Here is a 25799-nt window from a genome sequence, read left to right on the forward strand (position 1 = left end):
ATAATGTCGATGTGAAGGTTTGTAAGACTTTTTTTGACAACGATTGGCTGTAAAGCAAATAATGATAAGGCACTCAAAATTTGCATTGGAAAATGTCGATCAAGTTACACTTATTCCAAAGCCAGATAACCGCGGTAAGACAAGGAGAACTGAACAAGATATCGTCGTTACTATTATAAAAAATCACTTTGAAGAATTTAATACGACAGTCTCCCATTATCGAAGAGCTCACGCTCCAAATAGGCGATACTTATAACACGAACTGATAATAACTGCGATTCATCAAAAGTTTACTGAAAAGTATGCTCAGTATAAAGTATCTTATGAAAGGTATTGTTCTGTTATTGCAACGATGGACATTTCTTTTATACAATTAGGTAACGAAGAGTGTGAAATATGCGAACACTTCAAGTTACATAATTCTGAACATACAAAAATTTTGTCTCCTGATTGTGAAACTTGCACAATTTACAGTGGACATCGCTTGAAATATCAGAGAGCTCGGGCTAAATATCAAGAACAAAAGCAATCATCAATGGATATTGATTTTTATTCCGCTGATTTCCAAAAGGTTATTATGTTACCTCGAATGAAGGGCTTTAAAGTTGTAATGTTTACCAAGCGTTTGGTTGCATTTAACCAAAACTTTGTACCTTTGGGTACATCAAACCAAAAACCTCTTGCTGTTTTATGGCATGAAGCTATTTTTGAAAGAAAATGCGAAAATATTACTAGTACCTTTCACCAATTTTTTTTAATGAATCGTGATAAAAACGCTACTTGTTTATGGTTAGACGACTGCTCTGCCCAAAATAAGAATTGGACTATATTATCTTTCTTAATGTATTTAATTAACTCACAAGAAGTGGAAACAAGTACGATAGAATTTTTTTTTTTTAATTTGGACACACATTCATGTCAGCAGATCACTTTCATCATCAAGTTGAGTTGTCTATGACAAAGAAGGGTAATCTGTATGATTTTCAACATTTCCAGACTTCCGTACAGGAAGCTAACTCGGGTAAAGTGTTAGTTAAAATTTTAGGGCCTAATGATTTTTTACTTTGGCCTGACGAATCGTCTGCTTATAAAATAAAGAAAAATCCGAATCGCCCTTAACTTCGAGATGTGAAACGAGTTAACTTCGTTCGAGGTAATTTTAATTTAAAATATAATCATTCTTATGACGACACCTGGTTCGAAATAGATTTTCTTAAGACAGCTGTAATTAAACATGGTTTCCAATAAACTAAGAATCAAGAAATTTGCCGTGGCATACCGGAACAAAAAAACAGATATCATTAATAAGTTAGTTCCCTTGATGCCTCACGGTCAAAGACGATTTTGACAACCTGTAACGTTGCTGATCTCGCAAACTAAATATGATAATGAAGAAATAATAGATAAAAAAAAAAGATTTTTAATTCTTTCATTTTTTATTATTCGAGCGATTATACATTTTTTTTTATGTACAATGAATGCCTATACTATATCATTTAGTGTTGATGTGTAATATTTCTCAACTGCATTTAGTATAACCACTATTATTTTTATGTAATAATTTGTATTTACTGATCAAAACTATGCATATCTATTGAATTTTTTTTCAAATAAGTACTTAATACATTTGATTTTGTGTATTCTACGAATGAAAAAAAAAAAAATTAAAATTCGTTGAAAACAGATTTTCATCTCGATTGTGATTGAGTATTAAACGTATTAACTGATAATTTCGTACATTTTTCATTTAACGTATTAATTAATAATAAACAGTAAAAATCAGTCGTGATGGTTTTACGAATCTTAAATGAGATTAGCAAAGAATAATTGTACTTAATGACTTTCTTGCGTTGTAAATGCATCGGTTTCAGGAGGTTCTTTGCAGCCAAAAAAGTGGTTAAGTGCACGTAACGCCTTTCTTCTGAAGGAAATTAAGCTGATAAAAAGGTATAAGTACAGTTTATCACGTATCCCGTTTGAAAATCGATTTTTTTTTTTGCGATTAATAAAAACATCATGCCATATTTACCCTGGAATCATTATTTCTGCTTTTCAATTATTCTATTTTTATCGTATTTCAAATACCATTAGTTTTACTCGATTTTCTCAGTTGTGAATAAACTGCACTTAAAGACTTTCTTCCCCGGGGCAGCAGATTCTTCTAGGTAATAAAGTTAGAGCAATTACTGTCCAAGTCATAGATGTAACCTTTTTTTTTTTTAAAATAAAAAATAAACGTTTTGTATGAAAATGTTTTTACAAAACCTCCTGAACTATTAACAAAATATGATTTTGTATCACTGTTAATAATTTCATTAAAAATTATTTTTCGATTACTATTTAGGTTAACAAGTAAATACTTACAATTTCTTACTAAATCAGGTACAGTTTCAAAGTCCTCAATATTTTAAGATTTTACTGTTTCATTTATTTCTGGTAATCCATAATCTTTACATGATTTTTCTTCAAATTATAAGATCTTATTTAAACGTAATAAAGCATTATTTTGTTTATCGTCTTTTAAATCTTGGATAAAAATTTTTGGAGTGGTTCTAAAATAGACATACCACAAACGGCTTTAGATATTAAAAACTATGCGAAAAATTTTCTCAGTTGATACGGCAGCATAACATTACAAGGTTCTTTAAATATTTTATATATTTGAGAGTCGTGTTTAACTAAACCTAAAGCAATAGCAGTATCTCTAAACGTACTGTAATGTATGTTATTAACTGTTCTCAAACTTTCGAAAGATTTAGCTCCACTCGCCAGATTTAAAATTAATTAAAAAAAAAAAAAAAACCCTCAGAGTCCTCACGTTACACTATATTTAGTCGTCCTATTGTTAAATTTCGCCCAACTCTTACTCTTTTAACCCAAGTGTTTACCGTCGAATTAAAACAGTAATATTCTGGAATATTCACGTACCTAACTTTTTTGCACGACTACCTATTTTTTTCAATTTAAGCCCAGCCGTTAATGCTATTTCAGAGTTTCCTATTGCTTTAAACATATCATTTTCTTAAGAAACTATTTTTTGTATATTTTCAATATGTACTGGTAAATTAAATACAGAATGACTACGTCCACACAGAGGAAACTCTTGCAATTGCCATGCTGCTGCTATGGGACTTAAATAGTGGCCATCTACATTCTCTAATAATTCATCAAAAATTTCTACATCGTCTTTTTTATCAATCCCATCTGTTTTCGTTATTTAACGTTGTACTCTATCTCCTCCTTCATGCGCATAATTAAAAATATACTTTATACTTTGAATAGATGCACAATATTCAACATGAATGTGGCATTATATTTCGTTAATCAAAATGGATTCTATGGTACTACCATTGAATTATCAACTTTAATTTTTTAATTACTATTTTTGATTCTATGTATGTGATTATCATATCTATTGCCACTTTTTTTGTAATTTGGGTATCCATTTTTTAAAAAAAAAGTATGATTGGTAAACTTTTTCAATAACTTTTTGAACAAATTTTTTGATGACTGGTGAGACATGGACTATCTTTACCATGAGGTCCATGAAACATGTGTTTAGTAACTAATTTTTGTATTTGTGAATCAAGTGAAATTTCCGCTGAAATATATTTATCTATGTCTGTAATAGTAAATAATTTATTGTTTGGATGCAATGGTACAATAATATAGGAATGAGGTAATGCTTTTTTTTTAAATCAATGGTATAAACGTAAGCAATAACTTTTCCAAAAATATTGTGTTTAATTATATCGTCTAAAATTAATTTTAATTTTGTATGAAATAATCTAACAGTTATATTCAGTATATCATTCGGAGAGGTATACCTTTAGGGAAGTTTTTTAAAATTTGTTCTATTATTTTCTATTCAGGGTTACATGTAACCGTTGTAAAAAAAATCAGGTCATCCAAACTCTCGCATTATTGCAATTGTATTTTGATAATGTTTCTACGTACACCTAGTACCACCGATGTATGTAGAAGTTAAAATGAAAATATTTCTAACTTTGTTTTATTCAAAATTTTTGGAGTTGTTTGAGGCACCATGCATTGTGTGATCTACTTAATCTTGATAACATTTAATCCTTAGAATTTCGAAAAAAACTTATTCTATGCTTTGTATCATAATACATGCATGCAAAAAAAATTAATGCATTAATCTTTCAGCATCAAGTGTGGGACTAAAAATTTTACTATTTGGTCGATAAGTAGTTCGATGTAAGTAATATTGAAGCAACGTAAGATTTTCTGCTCTTGTTGAAAATTTTTTCCTATCGCATGTACTCCGCCCTACATTTTCTACTGGAAATAACAAAGGAAATACCATTGGATTGACATGCTGTATTCAGCATACAGTATCGATAATGCAATCTATAAAGGTGTTGATAAATTAGATGATAATATTTATGCAAATTTTTCCGTAGGAACGTTGAAAAATATTCGTTAGGGCTTGCCACCGCAAATTATTCAATTGTTGAAGTATAACGTAGAAGGCGAAATAGTTACGGGAGGAAAAATTAGCATCATTACCTTTCATTTTATATAGAAAACAATTCTGATTCGTTGTAGCATTTGCTATGACTATAAATAAGTCTCAAGGTCACAGTTTTGATAATGAGGGATTATACTCGAAAAAACCTTTATTTTCTCATGGTCAATTGTACGTGGCTTTATCAAGATGCAAAAATAAAAATAAAATTTTTGTTTTAATCGATAAAGAAAACATTTAAGATATTGTAAATGTAGTTTAGAAAGACATTTTCGATACTAAGTAATGATGTATCAAATAATAACAGCATGATTTTAATATTCTTATGTGTATAGACAAAATTTATTACCTAATAATACATCCCAGGAATATATATTGTGTTAATCTATTGTACCAATGTCAACATTAATTTAAAACAGAATATAAATAGACTTAAATCTTCGTGATTTCATAGGGCTTTATAAATTAACTCATAAAATAAGTCATCTTAATGCGAAACTTCCACGGTTTGTATTAATAATAAACTAAATGCAATTTCAATTTATGTATGCATTGGTATTATTAACACTGATACAAAATAATGTAATACATACGCATAAAAATTAAAATTTTACACATAGTTTATTATACATGCTAACTAAAAAATGCTTAGCGCACCAAGAAGTTTACACTTAAAAATTGATTAAAATACAATCGGTAAAAATTGATTTCTGATCGTACTTTTAGTTGTATCAACGGAATGTTTATTGTATTATTCGTATTTATAAAGTCCATTAATTTGCCTTCTGGGCAGTGTGGAAAAATAGATGAAAAAAAAGTTTATTGTAAGGAAAGAAACATGTTCTTATTAGTTAACATTCTTTACAAATTAACAACATTACAGTACAAAAATATGTGTGACATATTATTTTTATGATGTATTGAATGATATTTTTCTTAAAAGACTTAGAGTAAAACATAAATGAATAAATACTCTTTTAACTACCAAGATAAACGGTTTTACATGGTGGAACATTGCTTGAAATGCCCCACACAGTTAACTATATAATGTAACAGTTAACTATATAATTTAATTATAATCATAGTAACGCTTTACGCACCGACCCTTTACAAATCAATTATGACTTGAAATTTTTTTTTGACGGAGAGATAAATCATAGCGATAAAAAAGTTTTGTCTTGAAGTAATTTAATAATGAAGCAGATTAAAAATAATAAATTTATACATATATGACACGTACGCGCCTGTATACACATCAAGGTCCAAGAAAGACGGTATGATCCGTGTCAGGTTCCATGAAAGAAGTGTTAGGGGAGGTGGGGGGTCACTAAAAAATACTTGGGGGATCTGTGGGGAGTGTCGGGAAAAACTGCAATGTGTCAAAGTATAAAAGAAAATATAGGGTTTCTACCTTATTTTGTGGGGGACAGTAAGGCGGCAGGGGGTTAATGGGGTCTGTAGGGGGATGTGTGGAATGCCCTACCGAGACAACTTTATAATATAGGAGGATATATATGTATGTGTGTGTGCGCGCGCGTGTGTGTGTGTTAATGAATGGTGAGCTATGCGGAAAAATTACACGAGCTACACGCACGCGCATACACACAGACATACCTAAACAATAAAAACTACAAAAGCATCGGACCGCGTCGATCTTCCCATCTCGTGTTTCCTTGGACTATATCGACGCCCTAACGAAGACTAGAATCATTTGTTTTTTTCCTATGTTAATTTAAATGGAAAATTTTTAACGGTGCTAGTTTTTTGCAAAAGGCATCCATATGTTTAATATCACAGCAATATCACAGTATTAGGTAGATACGTACTTGACCGCATCGTCGTGAACAGTGAAAACCCCGTGGACCTATACCTGCATTCTAACTAGAGGTGCGATATTTGGCTGTTTTTTGGGCGACAAAAAAAACGACAAATTCTAGTATCAATATCGGCTCGCTATCTGCCTTCTAGTCAGAGATACGCACGTGTAGCCAGTTAGCTTTATATGCCGATCAGCAGAAATCGCGTTCTCGTTCGTTTCATAATCGGCAACATAATTGGTAATAGGCTGATCTTTCAGCGACAAATTATCGCGCAAATCCCGTGGAGCTATCTGCCTCCTAGTTGAAGATACGCGTGTGTGGCCAGCTAGCTTGATATCAAGCTAACGTTTTTATCCTTATTTAAAAAGAGGAATGAGCGACAAAATCGGTTTGGATGTACCAAATTAGCGACAAATTGTAGAGATAATGCCTAGTGTGGCGTGAGGTTTTGGCAAGCTAGCTTGATAAACCTAAGTTTACATTTAAATTCTAAAGAATTTGTCAGCATTGAGCCCCAACATAGTAATCTGATCGTAAGCAATACATTTTAAAACTATTTGCTTTCCCGACGAAAAAGTTTTAAATAATTGCATTAAAGACAATGAGATTTTATATTACCGACCAGATATGCCTATTGTTAAAGGTAACATAAATAATCTTTGAAAATCATCATTTTTTGTAAACCTGTCAACAGAAGCATTAAAAACTTGCCAGATAGCTTTATCAGATATATTCTATAATTCAACAGAAATTTATTGAATAAGGCTTTACACTACCGAACAATAGTTGTATTTCGCACAATATACCACCACGGTACAAATTTTGAGCGAAAATAATCCTTTAACTACACAATCAACTGAAATTAAATTATAGGGTACGAAAATCTTAACGATCAACAGTAATTGTATTGCTAATGCTCCTGGCTACACCCTATATGGAGTAACAACACTGAAATTAACAGAGAGTTACTGGTGTAGATCAGAGCTTCCTTACAGTTTAGCAAATTTATTGAACCTTCTTGATATCCAAACAATTAAAATCAGCAGTAATAACTTTAGTCTTAACCTACAAGAAGAAAAAAAACCAAAATAAATAAATGGGCAGAATCAAATGACGCAATAGCGTTAACTAGAATGGAGGAAACCTTAGAAAATATTGCAATAAAAAAAGAATAAAATTATCGAAATAGAGCAATAATTTTTAGAAGCCTAATAGTAAATTTAGCTGTTAGGATAGTCATAGCTTCGATGCCATCGATATGTATTTTAAAATTAAAAAAGAAATCTGCTAATTCACCACAATTCGTACATAGAGTTTAATCGAGTAGATCAAATGTGCCTCAAATTTTTATAACGTAACAAAATACACCAAAAAGTGTACAAAAAATTGTGAAAAATCCAGCCCCACCGTTTCCGAACAGAACAACAGATGACTACTTACTAGTACAAGGTCACTATTAATTTATCATATATCTGACCAAAAACAGTAAGTACACAACAGCCACAAAGTAGATTAACACACTTGTTAAGAGTATTATATCAATTTACGTGGAAAAATGACATCACCGTGCTTGTCGACAAGTTCATCGTAAGTGTACTAAAATGTACTTAAACGCTTTCCACAAAAATTAACCTGTTTCAGACATACTTAGTGTCTCCAAATCTTTATCAAAACAAATATTTTAACATTAAATATTCATGTTATACCTTCACAAGGAACATTCCTGGAAAAAAAGTTTACTCACATATTTAGTGATTATATTTTATTGATCTGACATTCGATTTCCAGGACTGCTTTAAATGTTTAATCCCAAGCCAGAAAAATTTACAAGGAAATGAGCAATAAAAAAGAGTAATTTATCATACCGCTCTTTATTTCTTTCCTTACCTTCATTTTGGTAGTGCATAAACCACAGTTCTGTAGTATTAGCAAAAGTTATCACCACTTTATTTATCGCATGTCACTGAAAAAAAGGATTTTAACTACACCATAAATTTGAAGCTTGAATCATCAATTTAAAAAAATTTTTTAAAAAATAAATAAATCAAAAATAAAAAACTATACAAAAAATCATACAAAGTAATTAATACATAACGTATACATTTTTACTTAACAGCTTCATATACCTACATTACTCAACAATTGTGCTTTACAATGAAAGCAAGAATGTAAAATGATTGATCATTGATGTTCTCAAAGAAACAGACATCACACACTATATTCGCTTAAAAAATCTGTTTTATATTTAACTGAAAAGATGCATACAACGTAATTAATACATAACACATACATTTTTACTTAACAGCTTCATACCTATATTTCTCAAATATACTGCTTTACGATGAAAGCAAGAATGTAAAACGATTAATCATTGATGTTCTCAAAGAAAAAGACATCACACACTATAGTCACTTTAAAAATCTGATGTTTTATATTTAATTGAAAAGATGCATGAATAAACAACGAAATTTCATACATTAGTGAAAAAACTTTGGGTTAAAAAATTAGAAGTTTTTTTTTATCATGATGAAGATAAAATTAAAAATAACTAACTTAATTGAAAAATCATCTGACCTAAACCAAAATTTACGTAGGATCGTTACTGATAGCTTTAGTATTGCACAATAAATTTTAGTTCTGCTTCCTCATAAAAAAATATCAAACGGCATAGTTAACGACAACAATTTTTTTTTCCTACCTAAGCTGTTCATGGAATATTCTATACATAATTACGTATTCACTTTGTCTTTCGAATACAGAAAAGAACTTTGTGAATTTCTAGAAAATTTACGTACACATGAATGATATTTTCTGACTGAAATGATTTCTTCATTGTGTTATTAACCCTATAAACCCTTTGGGACATTAGGTCATATATTGGTACGAAATTTTATAGATTACTATGTTACTGAAAAATTCTTTAGTGTCATTGTCTCGTTACTCAATAAACTTATAATAGTACAAAGTTGACGATGTGTACACAGAACAAATAGTTAATTTTTTTATGAAAATTGTGTGATCAAAAGTTGTGTTTAGTTTTACAGTTATGGTTTAATAATATTCACTTTTAAAATTAAATTCACCTGTGCGAGGACAAGACGCGTGGGGCCATGACCGGAAACGAGAAGGCACAAAGACGCTCGAAAACAAGCGGCGGTTTTGGTGGCATGGAAAAGGGAAAGGGAAAGCAAGGCAGGGGTCAGAGAGCGAGAACGGGAGCGGGATTCAGGGGAATAGTTCCCTTTGGAGCGGATTGACTAATTCCAAAAGGCTGGACGTCTGATAACCGTCTTTTCTTTTCTTTTCTGATCACTCTCAAGAAGCCAGACCACTTGGACTTCAAGCTTTTTACCTCTGCTCGGTTCCCTCTTCTTGGTATTTGTAAGTAGAAGGGGTCGTTTAATCTAGTGGATAAAACAAGTTCGCAAATTGTCTTCATGATAACTCCTTGTCACTGAAGCAGTAAATCTCTCGTGGTGGCTTCCCAGACGTACTCATATTTGTTTGCTGATTTAATTGCCTATTGTTCATAAATTTTATTAAGATTCTTTGTATTATCGTCGTACCGTGCCATCTAGCTGACACAACCCGTTGCTTCTGTGACATGTCAACAATTACATTTTTATTAATTACAATTATTGATTAGATAAATTGATCAGTCCAGTATGATGCATGTAGCAAAGGTATTTATTTCAATGTTAAATCGTTGATAGTTTGGGTAAAGGGGAAATTGACCTAAAAGATCATCTATTCGAATATATTTTCAATTTAATTTTTTTTTGTACGATCGGTACGGCCAAGGCGAAAATAGTGCCAAAACTTGTAATACGTTTTCTTTTTCAACTGATTAGAGTTTTGGTTTATTGATTTGTATGCGAAACTATGTTAAAGTTCAGTATATCATCTGAGACCCACGTGAGAATGGGCACTTTCTTATAACTTATGCGTTTATCAATAAGAAGAGATTTTTTTGGTTTTAAAAACGAATCTTATTTTAGTTCAAACCGTTGATTTAACATGTTTATTTGATGAAATGGTACTTATAGACCAATTAATAAATTATGTGTTCTAATATCAAAGTTGATGTAGTTAAATTATAATTTAGATGGATTTCAACGAATTTCAATAATAATGTTTCATTTTCTGTAAGCTAAGAGCTTCACCACTGTATTTAGCTACACTCGTTATATTGTTATACACAATTATACATTTGAATATATTTCAAGATTATTTTGCAATCATTTTGTATTTCTTTTGCGCACCTGACCTTCCCGGTTTCAATCATATATTTATTCTCCCATAATAAATGAATGCGTGTTGTGCGAAATGATCAAAACACCCTATCCTTTTTCCCGAAGAAACTGATACACGCACTTGATAGTCTTTTAAAGTAATAATATATTTACATCAAATTCTTTAATAAAAATATTTTTAAATCTAAGTTTACTCTATTGTTAATTGAATCCAATTTTCAGTTAAATAATATTTACTTATGTTGTAATTCTTATTCTGTAGTTCTAAATTGCCTTCAAAAATATGTAAATTGATTTTTTATAAACTCACATATTCTATGTTAAATTAGTTACTTTTTATGAATTTCAAAATTTATTGATGAGACAGTGCTCATTTAATTAGCGTATTTATAAAAGGTTTTTTACACATTTATTAAATTCAATTTTTTCGATGTGTTTATTTAATATGAGAAGCAAGGTTTCTAAACATCATAATAGAATGCTATAAAAATAAAAAATAAAAATGTTAGTAGCATTAAATTTTTTAAGGCAATCGATTTAAGAATTTTGTTCCTTAACAAAGAGAGCATAACAAAGATCCAACGAAGAATATTATGTTGAAAAAAAATAGCTTACGACTAAATCATCGGTTTTGTTCTCTACATCCTTTTCCTGTATGTCAGACACGTTTGTTGATTCAAATTCCACTTGTATTTTTTCTTCATCTTTTTTTTTTTTTCTCTCCTGATCCAGTTGTTTCATTAGTCTTCTACTTCTTGACGACTTTTTGACTTTGAAAACTTCTCCATCTACAAAAATGTTTTGTTTTGTCAGCGAAATTACTTCTCTTGTTTTTATAAAAATAAAAAAGTTTAATTCAATGTATAAAATTGTAAACTCAAAGTTTATTCAAGAAAAAAGGAAAGAACATTCAATTTATTTAACAAACAGTATTTTTGCAAGCAGTGTACTTGCGTTTATTACCAAATCGAAAAGTGTGACACTTATAGGTATACAGAGTAAACAATTTTTTTGCACTGTACTCCTTTCGTAAATGCTTATGTTACAGCGCAACATACGTGTATGGTTGAAATGAATGCACATGTGCGATAGAGACAAGGATAGGGAAAAATTACAAATCTCACAGTGCTGCTTAAAAGAATTTAGAGTGACGGGGTTAGGCTGTAGGGTGAGAATATTTAAAAATCTCCAACTTCTTACCAAGTTTTAGGTAAGTTAGAGATTTTAACGGTAAAGAGAATCGGAAGAAAGGAGCAAGCGCGCACAGACACAGAGTAGTGTATGAGCAGCGCAGTCATAGTCAGTGACGAGAATAGGTGAGTGTATAAGAAAAATGTAAATGTACAGTGAGAACAAAGAAGAGTAGAGACACTATAGTGTACCAAGAGTATGGTGTATAGAGGGAGTAGAGTAAAACATATAAGAGTGGTCCAGTACGAAGTGTAAGTAGAAAAAATAAAGAATGTAATTCAGTGTACGGAAAAAAGTGGATAATGCGAGAGTAGAAAGAGGTACGTGCAGAAGAGAACGAGTCGTAGTTACGGACAGGATCTCAAGAGTCAAGAGTTTCTAGAATCAGGTCATTGTCGGCCAAGCCATCTCCACAACCAGGATCAGGCATCGAAAAGGAATAAATCTAAGAGTAAAAAGTACGGTAGCCGTACAGCGTAGTATTATGATAAAATAAGGGGTAGACAGAAGACGCCCAGGGGCGCGCGCGCGTGTGTGTAACCTATCGTGAGATACAAATAATCGAGACGGCGCAGGGCATATTCAGACGCCACAAGGGTGATATGTAGTTAATACGAAGCGTGTATGGGATTTATATGCATGATATAGATATAGGCCACCAGCACTAGAGCCTAGAAAAAGCTGGGCATGAAGGGAGACCATAACTATCTATACACATTGTGATGAAGTAGCCTTAGATATCTCGACACTGTATATGTATATATATATATTCTACTAGTGCCCCCCCCTCGGCTTCGCCCGAGACTCACTGAATGAAACACCGTAATGTGTTGGCACGTAATGTAGAACGTTTTCAGTTAAAAATTTTTTATCTATTCTTGACACTTATCAGAACAAAAAACGTCTTATTAAGGATATTTTTGTTCATGATTCATGCAGTTTATTTTTTATCGCCCGATCACCAGAGCAACGAAGTCCTGGAGCTTAAGGAGGTTCCAGCGTCCTAGTGCCACCACACTAGACATACGTCATTAGATAGTTTACATTACACAGAATTTGGGGGTAGCTTTTTTATCTCCTTAACAGAACAAAGTCTTGAGAAATTCGTGATTTAAGTTCGCTCTTTCAACTAGAGTGCTTATGGCAGGTATACTAAGATTAATGATTTGCAACTCGAATCGAATGTGTCGGACATTATCAGTATACACGGGATGTAGATTATAACTTCATCTTTTAAATACTATCGTGAAAATTACAGATAACCGCAAAAATAGATATTTTTTTATAATTAATTGAATCGACGTATTTTCGTAAATAGATGTTTTTCTTGCGGCAGTGGTGCCAACTATAGAGGTTTTTTGAGCAAGTTAAGGCTACAAAATAAGGGTTGGTATCTTAAATAAATGTCTCCATTTTTTTTAGCCACAATAAATACAAATTCATATTACCCTACCTATTTAAAAATCTGGAAGATTTAAGTGATTACCGGCATCAGGGTTATAATGGAAAGCTGATCCCTTACGTAATAGATTCTTTATTTGTTGATTTTGACACTGCTTTATCAATCTTGATAAATGTTCTGCGTCAGTTTCCTGACACCTTGAGTTGTTAACATTTGGAGCATTTAAAGTTTTCTTTTTAATGCACTCTCTTGCGACTATAAGATAGGCATAGCTAAAACTTTCGTGAGCCCTAAAGGATGTTTTTTGTCAACTTTGTTAAGTTATAATGTATTTGTTAATAAGGTATAGTTCGACGTTCGATGGCCCTAAAAAAACCGGTGAGCATGAAACTCTTTCTTAACTGAAGTTTCCAGCAAACGTGACTGTTTGGATCCCTCAAGGTGATCTTTTCTGGCCTTCTGTTGTAGCACCTGACTGATCGGGAGGAGAACTACAGAGCCTGAAGCGTTGGAGCTAGTTGTACAGCTCTTTGCCAATGTCTCCTGGTATTACTCTGGAGACGTTGGTGTCCAAAGCATTTTTTTTTTTGAGAGCTCAGTCATTTTGATGATCCAAGGTAAGGATATTGGTTCGTGATACTTGCCTGTTGAAGACTCTCATTCTCCCATTTGCTCAAGTTTAATTTTCCTTTATAGCATCACTATTAGGTTTATCCAATACAGAACTTGACTTCACAGAACAGTACTTGACTTCACAGAAGTTTTTAAAGTTTCCAAGCTACCTGTAGCAGATCTACTAAAGTATAAAATTCCAGTGGGTTGGGACAAAGTAGATGAGGTGAAGTAGATTTTTGTTGCATTGTATTGGACCGGCCATACCTTGGCTAAAATACCGTGTTACAAATAGCACCCCTTGTCAATCAAATCTAAGACCTTTATATGAGAAACTTTTTATATGAATAAAAATTTGTAACAAACGTAGGAAGTCTAGAAAAATTATTAAGTATTTAGACGAAATAGTTTGCTTAGCTTTATGGTGAATATATACTTGGAGATAATAATGAATCAATTTCAAAAAAGAATACATATTTTACTAGATACGAAAAGAGCGTATTTTCTCCCGAGTGTACTTTGGCCCGCAATCCAAATACAAAGATAGCTAATACCATGCCAATAAGAATGCCAGAAGGCAATCTTATTTTTTTTTTTGTAAGTTGCAGATGTGATTTTATTCTTTATCACAATAGATACTTTTTTTTTACTCAAGGTTTGACACCGTAGAATAAACTGTCAGTATTTTTATATCTTTTGAGTAAATATCAACTTCTAATCTGAAGGCAAGGATGGTAACTACACGAAATATAGTAAAACAAGCAGTTTATGCAGAATTTTATTTTTAAAAATAAATAAATAAACAAAATAAAATAAATGTAAAAAAAGGTGGTACGCTTAGAATATTTAATTTAAGGAGAAAAGAGATAGTTTTGATGGAATATAAGAAAATATACATTTTTCTATGATTTCGTAAAAATTTCGAGAGCAAGTCCTCAAATATATTAATATCCATCTGAAACATACCTTTTGCCTTTTTTGTCACGTTATAGAAGACGAGTAGCAAAATATTTGACAAGAATAAGACTTATTTACAACAACGAGAGGTACGAGGCATACTTTTTCTGCTTCTTCGTAAGAAAGGCCACTTCAAATCCAGGTCATCCCTCTCCACAGATTTAATGATACCCCCGTACGCTGAGATTGGAAGCTAATAATAGAATTGCAGTAAATGTTATGATTGTTCATCTATTCGCAATCACTACGCTACTATAATACTTTATAAGTGACTTATAATGCACACAGAAAAAAAAACAGAATAATTTAGTACATTTACATTGTTCCTATTTCACCGTACTAAAAATAATCTTAAAATAGAAAATTCATATTAATAACATAAATTTAGTTAGTCATCATAACGAATAAATCTCTTTATAAGTCAAAACAACGCAAATATTATTTCGTAGTTCAAAGAGTTGAAAAATTTCACAGCAGAGAATATGAGTAATTTTTAGGTTCAATAACAGTTAACTAGCTGACAATTTCAATAACTAATTTTGTTCATTAATTAAGCTGATTTAAGCTTTTCATAAAGGATAGACTATATAATTTATTATAGTAGCCAGATACGTAGCAGGAGAGAAGAAGGGGAAGAAGCTGTAAGCTGCAGGTGTGCAGCACGTGGTTAATACTTGTCAAGCAAGAAAATACTGATCACAACACATTTATTTAACAAGACTATATAGTAACTTAAATATAATTTGAGATTTTGTGAATGAGTTAAACAATTGTAAGTTTAACAAACGGAGTCTCACTACACGGAGACTTTACAGTAGGTGGATTAACTACAAGCAGTTCTACTAAGGTTTGACACTTTAGTAAGGCGGGATGACTTAATGCAGTTCTGCTAGGAGGTGCCACTCTACAAGGAGGGCAACTATAAGCGGCTTTACTAAGCGATGTGACTAAAGAAGGAGACTCACGAGGATTGGTAGCTAGGCGCTATGCACGAGTCCGGACCACTCAAGCGCAGAAACACGCACATACTCACAAGTTTACACACATAATCGCTTTCTGTTCAATTCATACAGTAGTCAGCAGACTACTTTAAAACGCGAGGTTGACAAATGCCTTTCTCAAATATTGAACACTGTTCTATATCTATATTCAATATCTATACTCAAAAATTAAAATTAACGCAATTAGTGTAAGAGTTGGACTATATTTATGACTCTATTAAATATTTTATGTATTTATAAGTTTGACTCTTAATCTTTACTTACAAATATAATTTAGCACTGACGACAAAGCCTGCTAATCCTTTGATTGTAGTTGTAGCAACAGTACTAAATTTTTAGTTGTCAACTTGAAATGGTTGACCAGCGGTTCCATTTAAACTTTACTGAAGTGAAACTTCTTTAGACACGCCTTATAGACTCCATGCACAAAGACACCAGCGACAACTTGGGGCTGGATGATGAGTCCGGGTGGTTACGAGAATTCACGGAGAAGCATGGTCTCGTCGTTGTCGTCGTCACTGTAGTTAGGTTTTTCCATTTGTTTGATGGGTAGTGGCTTGGATTTATTAGGGATTACAGAATTATTAATAAATTACTAATTGATGAAGTACGTCTTTTCCTTTTTTGTACATGTTGATGCTTCAACGTCTCAGAGTAGAACAGTGCAACACGCGCGACTTACATTTACAGCAGAATTGTCAAAACCTTTGTGATATCGACCGCTGTTTATTTTTTTATCCTTATCGATGACAACGAAACCATATTTATTATTATTTTAACAGCTTGTGCAGAGATCTTTAAACTAGGTTTATGTCATATCAGAGTTCACATGATAGTCACACACATATTTTTTAAGTTCAGCTGATCTTGACGCAATACAGCTTAAAAATTAACATTCTGTCTTAAAAGTTGTTTTGGTACTTGTGTGTATGCCTGGCATAGATAGAAACAGTCTACATTTTTACGTTTTCCCATACAGTAGAAAGCTCTTACGTTATCCTGTTTTACATAAGCTATGTAATAAGAAATCATTATAAAGTTGGGTAGTGCATTATCTGGAGATACTACTTCATGTTCAAGGAAAGTTAAAAATTATATGTCATCTATGGGCTCCAAGAACTCTTTCAAAAACTTGTACTTTGGCTGATTAAGGTAGCTCCCATGCAAAAACCTACGGAATAAAATATGTTTCATTTAATAGATTTTGATCCACTGAATCCAACGGTGTCCTTGTTTATACCGCAAGTGGAGCTAAATCTCGTGATATTTTAGCTCAAAGTTGTACCTTCGACACGAGCTTATATGGCAGAGCATCAAAATATCAGCTTTACAGGCGTTTCCCAACTCACAATAAAAAAAACCTGAGCAGGCAAATTATGATGTTCTTGTAGAAAAACCTCTGTTCTTCCTTATCCCGTCATGTAAAATGCTAAAAATGGGGCATTATTCAAAGATATTTGCCAAGAAAGATAGTGAAAATCATTTTCGATCATAAATCAGACGTGTGGATGTCTGCTATGTTGATATATTCAAGCGTGCGGATTTTCAAAAATGAACGGTATCGAATATAATTATACCTGAACTCTCATTTAGCAAAAGCTGAGAGTTGGATCAGCCGAGAGTAAATAAATAATCAATAGCAATAAATTAATTAATTCATTTAATTTTTTCAATGTGTATTAATAAGCTAATTAACAAATAATAGGAGCATTTTATCATACGTAAGTAAATAATTAAAGAAAGACTTATAACTAAGCATTTTCTGCATTAAATAAAGTTTTAATTTTATTATTTATAACATTAATTATACTGTTTCAAGAAGTGACTCGTACATTTTGCTTCACATCAATTGAAAGCAAACTTTTATTCCGTTTGTGGAATTTTTTTTGTCGGCATCAAGTAAAACTTTTTTATGATGTACCATTTTTCGCCATTTTTGTAATTGTGCGAGACGTTACATCATTTTTTTTAAAGTATAACGTCGCTTTGTTCTTTTGTATTGTATTTTTTTGCGTTTTATCGGATGCAAGTTTTTCAAGGCTGACACATTCATTTATTATATCATCATCAGAAATATATTTCCAAAAGGATCCATATGGAAATTCATATGGATTCATCCAAAAAAATTTCCATATGGATTCATCCATATGGACTTTCATATAGATGTGTGCGTTTGTTATCACTGCATTAAGCATAAGCGGAAAATGCATATAGCACTAATAATATTCCGCATTTATTGAAATAAAGATTTCCATATTGATGGATCCATATGGAACAATCCATATGGATTTTTATCTGGAATTTTTATTTTGTCATTTTAGCAGTGTATTAATAGAATATACACTAATGGTAACTACCCGAATAGATTTTTATATATTTTTCTTTATGGATTTCCATATGGATGGATCCATAAGGAACAATCCATATGGATTTTATATCTGGAATTTTTACTTTGTCATAACAGCAATGTAAGAATAGAATATACAACAAGAGTAATTATCCGAATAGATTTTCATGTAGATTTATCTATATGTATTTCCATATGGGTTTCCATATGGATGGATCCATATGGAACAATCCATACGAATTTTATATCTGGAATTTTTATTTTGTCATAATAGCAGTGTAAGAATAGAATATACAATAAGAGTAATTATCGGCATGGAATTTTATATAGACTTAACCATATGGATTTCCATATGGATTTATCCATATGGATTTTCATATAGACGAATCCATTTGTAATATCTGCATTCAGCGCAAATTTAAAATGCATGTAGCACTAATGATATTTCGCATTAATTTAAATGAGGATTTTTAAATGGATAACTTGGCGACTGTGGGCGACCCGCGGTGACCCGAACTCGCCTGAAATCAACAAAATAGCGTTCTTTGGTCTAGCTGAGCGAGTTCGGGCCACCACGGATTGCCCGCTGTCGCCTAATTTCGGATCCTCCAACATACCTTACATTTGACAGTATAAGTTGAGATTGCTGATTTTCTTTTTTATGATGATCGTCAAGCGTCAATGTGGAATTTCCCACATTTATGTTTCACATATATGACACGTGTTAAAATAAGATTTTTTTCGTACAAGACTAGTCGTACGTCATATTTTAAGCTTAGACATAATGATTTGGAGAGACAATTTTTTTTAATATACTACAGGAATTTTTTAGGATTAAAATAGTTTTCTCAGATTCTGCTGTATGAGAAATAAAACCCATATTGATATAACTGTATAAAAATCTATTTGGATATTTACTCTTATTGTGTATTTTATTAATACACTGCTATTATGACAAAATAAAAATTCCAAAAATAAAATCCATATGGATTGTTCTATATGGATCCATCCATATGGAAATCCATATAGAAAAATCTATATAAAAATCTATTCGGATAATTACTCTTGGTGTATATTCTATTAATACACTGCTATAATGACAAAATAAAAATTCCAGATACAAAATCCTTATGGATTGTTCCATATGGATCCATCCATATAAAAATCCATATGGAAATCCACATGGATAAGTCTATATAAAAATCCATATGGATAATTACTCCTATCGTATATTTTATTGTTACAATGATATTCTGGCAATGTAAAAATTCCAGTTATAAAATCCATATGGATTGTTTTATATGGATTTATCCATGTAGAAATCTTTATTTAAATGTTTTCTAAATATTATTCGTGCCACATGCATTTTACACTTATGCTGAATGCAGGTATAGCAAATGGTTCTGTCTGTATAAAAATCTATATGGAAATCCATATAGATATATCTATATAAAACTCTATTCGGATAATTACTTTTATTGTGTATTCTATTCTTACACTGCTATTATGACGAAATAAAAATTCCAGATAAAAATCCATATGGATTGTTCCATATGGATCTATCCATATGGAAATCTTCAATCCAATAAATGCGGAATATCATTAGTGCTATATGCATTTTACGCTTATGCTTAATGCAGTGATGACAAACGCATGTATACATATAGTAGTTACTAGTTTATGAAGGACTAGAATATCTCGAAGAGCATCATAAAGGGATTCTATGTTTTCTTGAGGTAGATATTCTTTCATCATATTTTCCTGGGAGTAAGAGATTTTTCTACCTTTTTATCTTTAAAATTTTTTTTTAACTAGTCTTAACGTGTCTGTGTATCCAAAAACTAAATATGAGGACATTTCATGTAGTCTAAGTTGGCTAGCAAGTATTTTCATTTTGGGCGTATCGAAACTATGATAAACGATTAAGCATTATTGAATGTATGTAATATTATACTTAGAGTTATTATTTTGCGCAGGGAATAAATTGTGGGTCTGGAGGATCAGAATAATTTATTCCTGATCGTGAGCGCAAAGCCATGCGCCTGTTATAAATAGTTTAGAAGTTTAAAATTTTTTGCACTACCTGATTACATTGTGCCCGATTCATACCATACTACAAGGCCCATGTGTTTTGGGACTGTTTTTAACGTCCACAAGATAATTTAAAAATGTGCCAATGGCTGCCTCTTTTGTAGCAGTATCAACTTTTTTTTCACGCAGAAAAAGTTCCCTTTTATTACAGTCAACCCTGTTACTTGGGAAGCTTTGGGTTTCGTTGGCACTATTGGAAACGAAGAGGTATTAAAAGTCTTTTGAATGTCTAAAGCTGCAATCTACAATCAACAATGATTTGCAATAGAAGTTCTAAATTTTATAGAAGTTATTTATGTATGGTAAACTAATAAATATGTATAGGTACAGTTATTAGAATATGGTATACCTGAACTATTTGATCAGAAGTACGAAACTCCGTGGTTTCCACGTCAAAATAAACAATTTTTAAGCATTTCATTTTATCTACTAATGGACCAGTATTTGACAGCTCAATAGTTTTGATGGGTATATCCAAAACACCATTTAAATCAATATTACTCTCATTCGTCAATCACTCTTTTCGCTGAACACGACTATTTTTGGAAGACTTTGTTTTTCAAAAATTATTTTCTTATTTTACTTTCACGGCTACTTGTAAATAGTATTTTCTGAATTAATTTATTGTGTTTGATTCTTCTAAATTTCAAACCAGCATTCGTAGGGCTTAGATTAACTTTTTTTTAAACTTCGTCTATGTATGTGTGCCCAAAATTCTTTTGGCATACTGCACTACCAACCCGATGATTTAAAGATTCGGATCCAGAATAATGTTTTGATTTGGGGCTTTTGCTAGCAACGATGTTGTTAAAATTTTCAATTATTTGCGTTGAAGCAGCAGGGGCAAGTTTAGCTACATTATTTACATAACCTCGAACCAACTTTTCCAAAGAGGTTCTTAAAGATTGGCCTTCCAGAGGTTTTTTATCTGTGAGTTTTTGGTAAACGTAATTTTCTTGTGAATCATGAAATATGCATAAGGTGAGATCACTACAAGCGTGAGGAATAATACATCTAAATTTATTTGTAAGATCTTTGGGCCGATTCTGACAGTCTGTTATAATATTGCTGAGAGTATTTGAAAAATACTTTATCAAAGGTTTTGGTAAGGACATGTCATGCATAGAATTTTAAAATGCTTCGACAGAATGATTCTCATTAGCCCACAACTCAATGTTGTCGACTGATACTGCTCTTAAGCTTGCCATAGTAGCAAAATCATTATTTATGATGAGTCTTGCTCCAAAACCGTTGTGTTAAGCAAATAGTTTAATTTTCGTAAATAACTCAACAGCTATGTCGGCTTCCATACTTTTGGAAGATCCATCATGATTTTGCCTGCAGTCGAGATCGCTTTTTTTGTGTCCCATATCGCACCGACGACAACCTTTTGATTGCACAGCATATGACACAATTTTTTTTTAGAGAAGTGTCCCATTAAAACACTATGACTAGATTGACTGCTGTAGTATCTTCCCATCCCTTTCTTTTGCTACCCCATATCATTAGAAAACAAGATTCCATTTTTTTCCTGCCTTGTTCTATAAAAAGAAGCAAGTAATAGAGAAGTAATAAAAGTAGTAATGGATATTCTCTAAAAATCTTTTAAAAGCAGACTTATTTAATAATAATATACTACTTTGTTTTAGTAATAAATTTTTATTTAATTATAAGCTGTGTAAAAATCGTAGTATACAACAACTTTTAAAACCTGCCATCTTACTCAAAAAAAGTAAAAAGTCCATGCATTTATTCAAACAGTATTAATTCAATGTAAAATAAATGAAGAAAGTGTATGTAAGTACAATTCAATAAAAAAATAGTTAACAATAAACAAACATCGGGAATCAATATGGAACAGCGTAGTTGATTATTAATTGTAGTTTTAAAAAAGATTGTCCATTTAAAATCCATCTATTTACAACTTACTCACTCGTTGACAACAACATCATTTGCAATTTTGGTTAAACTTATGTTAACTTCCCATGAATTGCTGCAACTTTTTAAGGCAACATTCTCAACTGCACGACCAACTATTCTTTCATACTTTTTAATCAAATCACTTGAGACTGGAGAAATATTTAAGCAAACTAGCAGTGAATTGTACGGGGTCTCTCCAATGCCTGAATTTATTATACCTACAACGTAGAAAATAGCTGTATATCTAATCACAATAATAAAAAATGATTCATTTGAATTAGTTACCTTGTGCAGCTTTTGCATTTACAGCCACAAATTAGTTTTTCTCTCCCAATACTAAGTTGGTGTAGACTCTTTTGACGAAAGGACACTGGCAGCATTATACAGTATATTTACTGCCTAATCCTAGTTGCACCTTCTCAGTTACAAAATCCAACGAGAGAGGAATTTTGCAGTTGCTGCACCACATTTGTTTAGAAAATAAAGATGTCTCAACAATTTCTCTCCCTTGAGAACTGGAGCATATATTAAATGAGATTTAAATTGGGTTCTGAAGATTAAGATATTTATGTCATACACAATTTACATAAAAATTAAATATTTATGAACTTTGATTACCTACAACAGTTCAATGTTCATTTATTTTGAATAATCAGAAATCACAGTCGTATTGAAAATACATACACATACCTTACAAAGCCTCTTAAACTCTTTCTTTTTTTCATAGTCCAAATATGTCTTTTTTTCCTAAACTGGCCTTTTCTTCGTCCTCTAGAAATTCTGATTAATTGTATCTTTGATTTTTCTTCTGTAGTTTGCGACTGTTTATTCATTTTTGGTGATTTTTAACAATACAAAGTTATGTGAACAAAATCGTGGATGGAGACTAGTAGAATACTGACGTGCTGTACCTATATATATATATGTGTACATTCACACGTATGTGTGTATATATATGCTTGAACGCAGTAAGTCAACTGGTCAATTATTAAAGCTGATCTCCTACAGTCCGCGTATCACTAGAACTGTAGATAGAGAAGCTACTGAAAGCGACTTTGATTAGAAATAGACATTTTCAAACCTTACTCTATTTGGGTCTACAATTAGTGCTAGTTAAATGTTTGTATTACCATAGTTAGATGGGCCACAGAATACAATTCGAATACTGTCTGGGAGTAATTCATCATATCGATTCCAACACTTTTTTTGTTTCATAATAGCGTCAAAGTTTGGAACATGCCATTTTACAGTTTGCTTTTTAAACTGCACGTCTGCACGGTATGATGGTTGGATAACGACTAATGTAATAATTAAATGCGCAGTGCTTTTATACCCTATAAATATAATTCTTTCAGACAAACGTGCTCAGTCATGATTGAACCACTAAAGAGACACGATCATTCATCGTGCAAGAGGACGTGGTCTTTTAAATAGTGTTATAAATAATTTACCTGTAGAATTCCACATACAGGGAGAATCACGTAAACTGCCCCAGCGCTGCTACGTACGGCCCGCGCGAGCGTAAAACTCGATGTTTTTAACTCGTCGTGTCGGTCTCAAAACGTTAATAAAAAATAAGTCAAAACACTAACTCTTACGTTTTTTTTTCTCAGCTTTCTAGTGGTGGCATCCGTTTTTCAGAATTCTACCTCTATAACCTCGAAAAATGCAAAAGATCAAAAAACACGTTATATCTTCATGATCTTCAATTTTTGGAATTTTTTGGACTATCTACATCGATAGATAAGACTTTTTTACGTAGATATCGACAATAAGAAAGAGAGATTTTTTGTTTTTACGTAGTATTTAAACGACGAACGATACGGCACGAGATGCTGCAGCCACGCTGGCAGCGAGTCCGCCACGTGCTGTCTACTACCATCTATCTAATTGGATGTAAACAAACATACCTAACCGTGGCGGTCTGCATATCGCAAGTAACTTTTTGATTGTTGCTTTGTATGACAATGTTTATTATGTTTAAAACACAAGAACATGCTATCGCAAGTTTAAAGTTTTTATAGGTTTCGGAACTATTTTTAATTTTTGATGAAATTTTGTTTAAAAATTTTTTTACGTAGTTTATGTAATTGTAACAGAAAATCGAAGTGAGCTCGATACTTACGCATTTATCGATAGTTTATTTTAGCAGTGATTTGGTTTTTATAACTCATTTTTAATAATAGGTACTAAAGATGGTAAAATGTTGTAATCCATTGAATATAGATAATCACAAAATCAGGAAAAATCTGGTTAAATTTCCGCAATTTTTGACAGAAACCTTTCCTTTTATTCGAGATGATGCTTTGATTTGTGTAAAGTGCAAGGTTGAGGCTTGTAAGTATAAATCTAAAAAAAATTCAAGATGAGAAATGTCGTAAAGCAGGCATCGCAGTATTGGAGCAAATTGTAGAGAAATTTGCATCATTAAACGATAAGCGAGAAAGAATCACGTTGCTCACTCTCGCCCTAAAATTTTGGAACCAAAGAGATCATATAGAAGAATTTGGTTGCATGGAATGACAAAGCAAGTCGTTTAATGCTGGGATTGAAAGATTATGTTACAGTCAAACAGCATGATGGTAAACAGGTGCATGTTCATGTTCATTCTCATAAAAATTTTTTAAGGCAGCTCTCAACGTTAGCAGATAAAACTTTTCCTTTTTTTTTATAGGTGATGTAAGTATGCCAGGTTCAGCAACTAAATCTAAAGCTCGTCTAACTTGTCTTTCCGTGCACTCAAATTCTTCCACAAGATCTCTTTGGTTCCAAAATTTTAGGGCGAGAGTGAGCAACGTTATTCTTTCTCACTTATCGTTTGATGATGCAAAGGGTCCCCCCATTAAGCACAGCAAAATGCCCGAAATTGAATTTTTTCGTTTTAACAGTGTCAAACTGTTTTTTAGGGCTAAAAATAAAGGGTCAACTGGGTCCAAGACCATAAAAATTTTTTCCCTTGCTAGGGACCATAAAAACCGTGTTTTTTACATTTCATTTCTTTTCTCGGCGTCTAAACATAAAAAAAATCTGAAAAAATTCAGCAGTATAGTAGGTATTATTTATTTTATATGGGATTTTTTCAAGGTTATCCAAGTACAACATAACCTAAAAAAAAATTTTCTAAGCTTTAGATCGCAATTTTGACTATGATCCAATAGAGGTGCAGGCAACGTTATTTATCTATCTTGTAGAGCAAGAAAAAACACAACTTTCACGAATTTTTTTAAATTTTTTTAATAGGTGCGACATAACCTAAAATTCGAAAAATCGATTGATTTTACGTTTTTCGGCTACTTAAGAGCCTCCTTTAAATTTAATCGGAATTCTAATATCCTTAGTAAATTTTGCAGAGAATATAACTTTAAAAAAATGCGTTACATTGGAAAAAATTTTTTTTCTAACCTTCAAAAAATGAAAAATTACAAAAAAAAACGACTATTTGTTACTTATCTTGGGTTCTTACAATCCAAAGAATTTAAAAAAACTTATGTGTGAAGAAAATGTAAATTCTCTTGCGTAGAATTTTTTCCAAGGTCAACCACGGTCGACATAACCTCTAAAAAAATTATTTAACCTTTGAAACGCGATTTTGACCATGATCCAATAAAAGTACAGGCAAGTAGATATTTTCATCCTTTACAGCTGGAAAAATACAACTTTAGTATATTTTTTCATAATTTTGTAGGTTGTGGAACTAACCTAAAAATCCTAAAAAC

The 25799-nt window shown here is 31.9% G+C and overlaps 1 protein-coding gene across 1 annotated transcript in view; it reads right to left on the reverse strand.

The window, feature by feature from the left end:
- LOC106643749 (PAX3- and PAX7-binding protein 1) overlaps positions 1-25799 on the reverse strand; it is a 316808-nt gene that overhangs the window by 251040 nt on the left and 39969 nt on the right. The window contains exon 3 of the mRNA XM_089593866.1: positions 11178-11350. Coding sequence (XP_089449992.1) covers positions 11178-11350 — 173 coding nt within the window. The remainder of the gene's footprint in view (positions 1-11177; positions 11351-25799) is intronic.

The sequence above is a fragment of the Copidosoma floridanum genome, unplaced genomic scaffold, assembly GCF_036245765.1.
Source record: "Copidosoma floridanum isolate Cflo_tuat_1 unplaced genomic scaffold, Cflo_Japanese_pri ptg000020l, whole genome shotgun sequence".
Lineage (NCBI taxonomy): Eukaryota > Metazoa > Arthropoda > Insecta > Hymenoptera > Encyrtidae > Copidosoma > Copidosoma floridanum.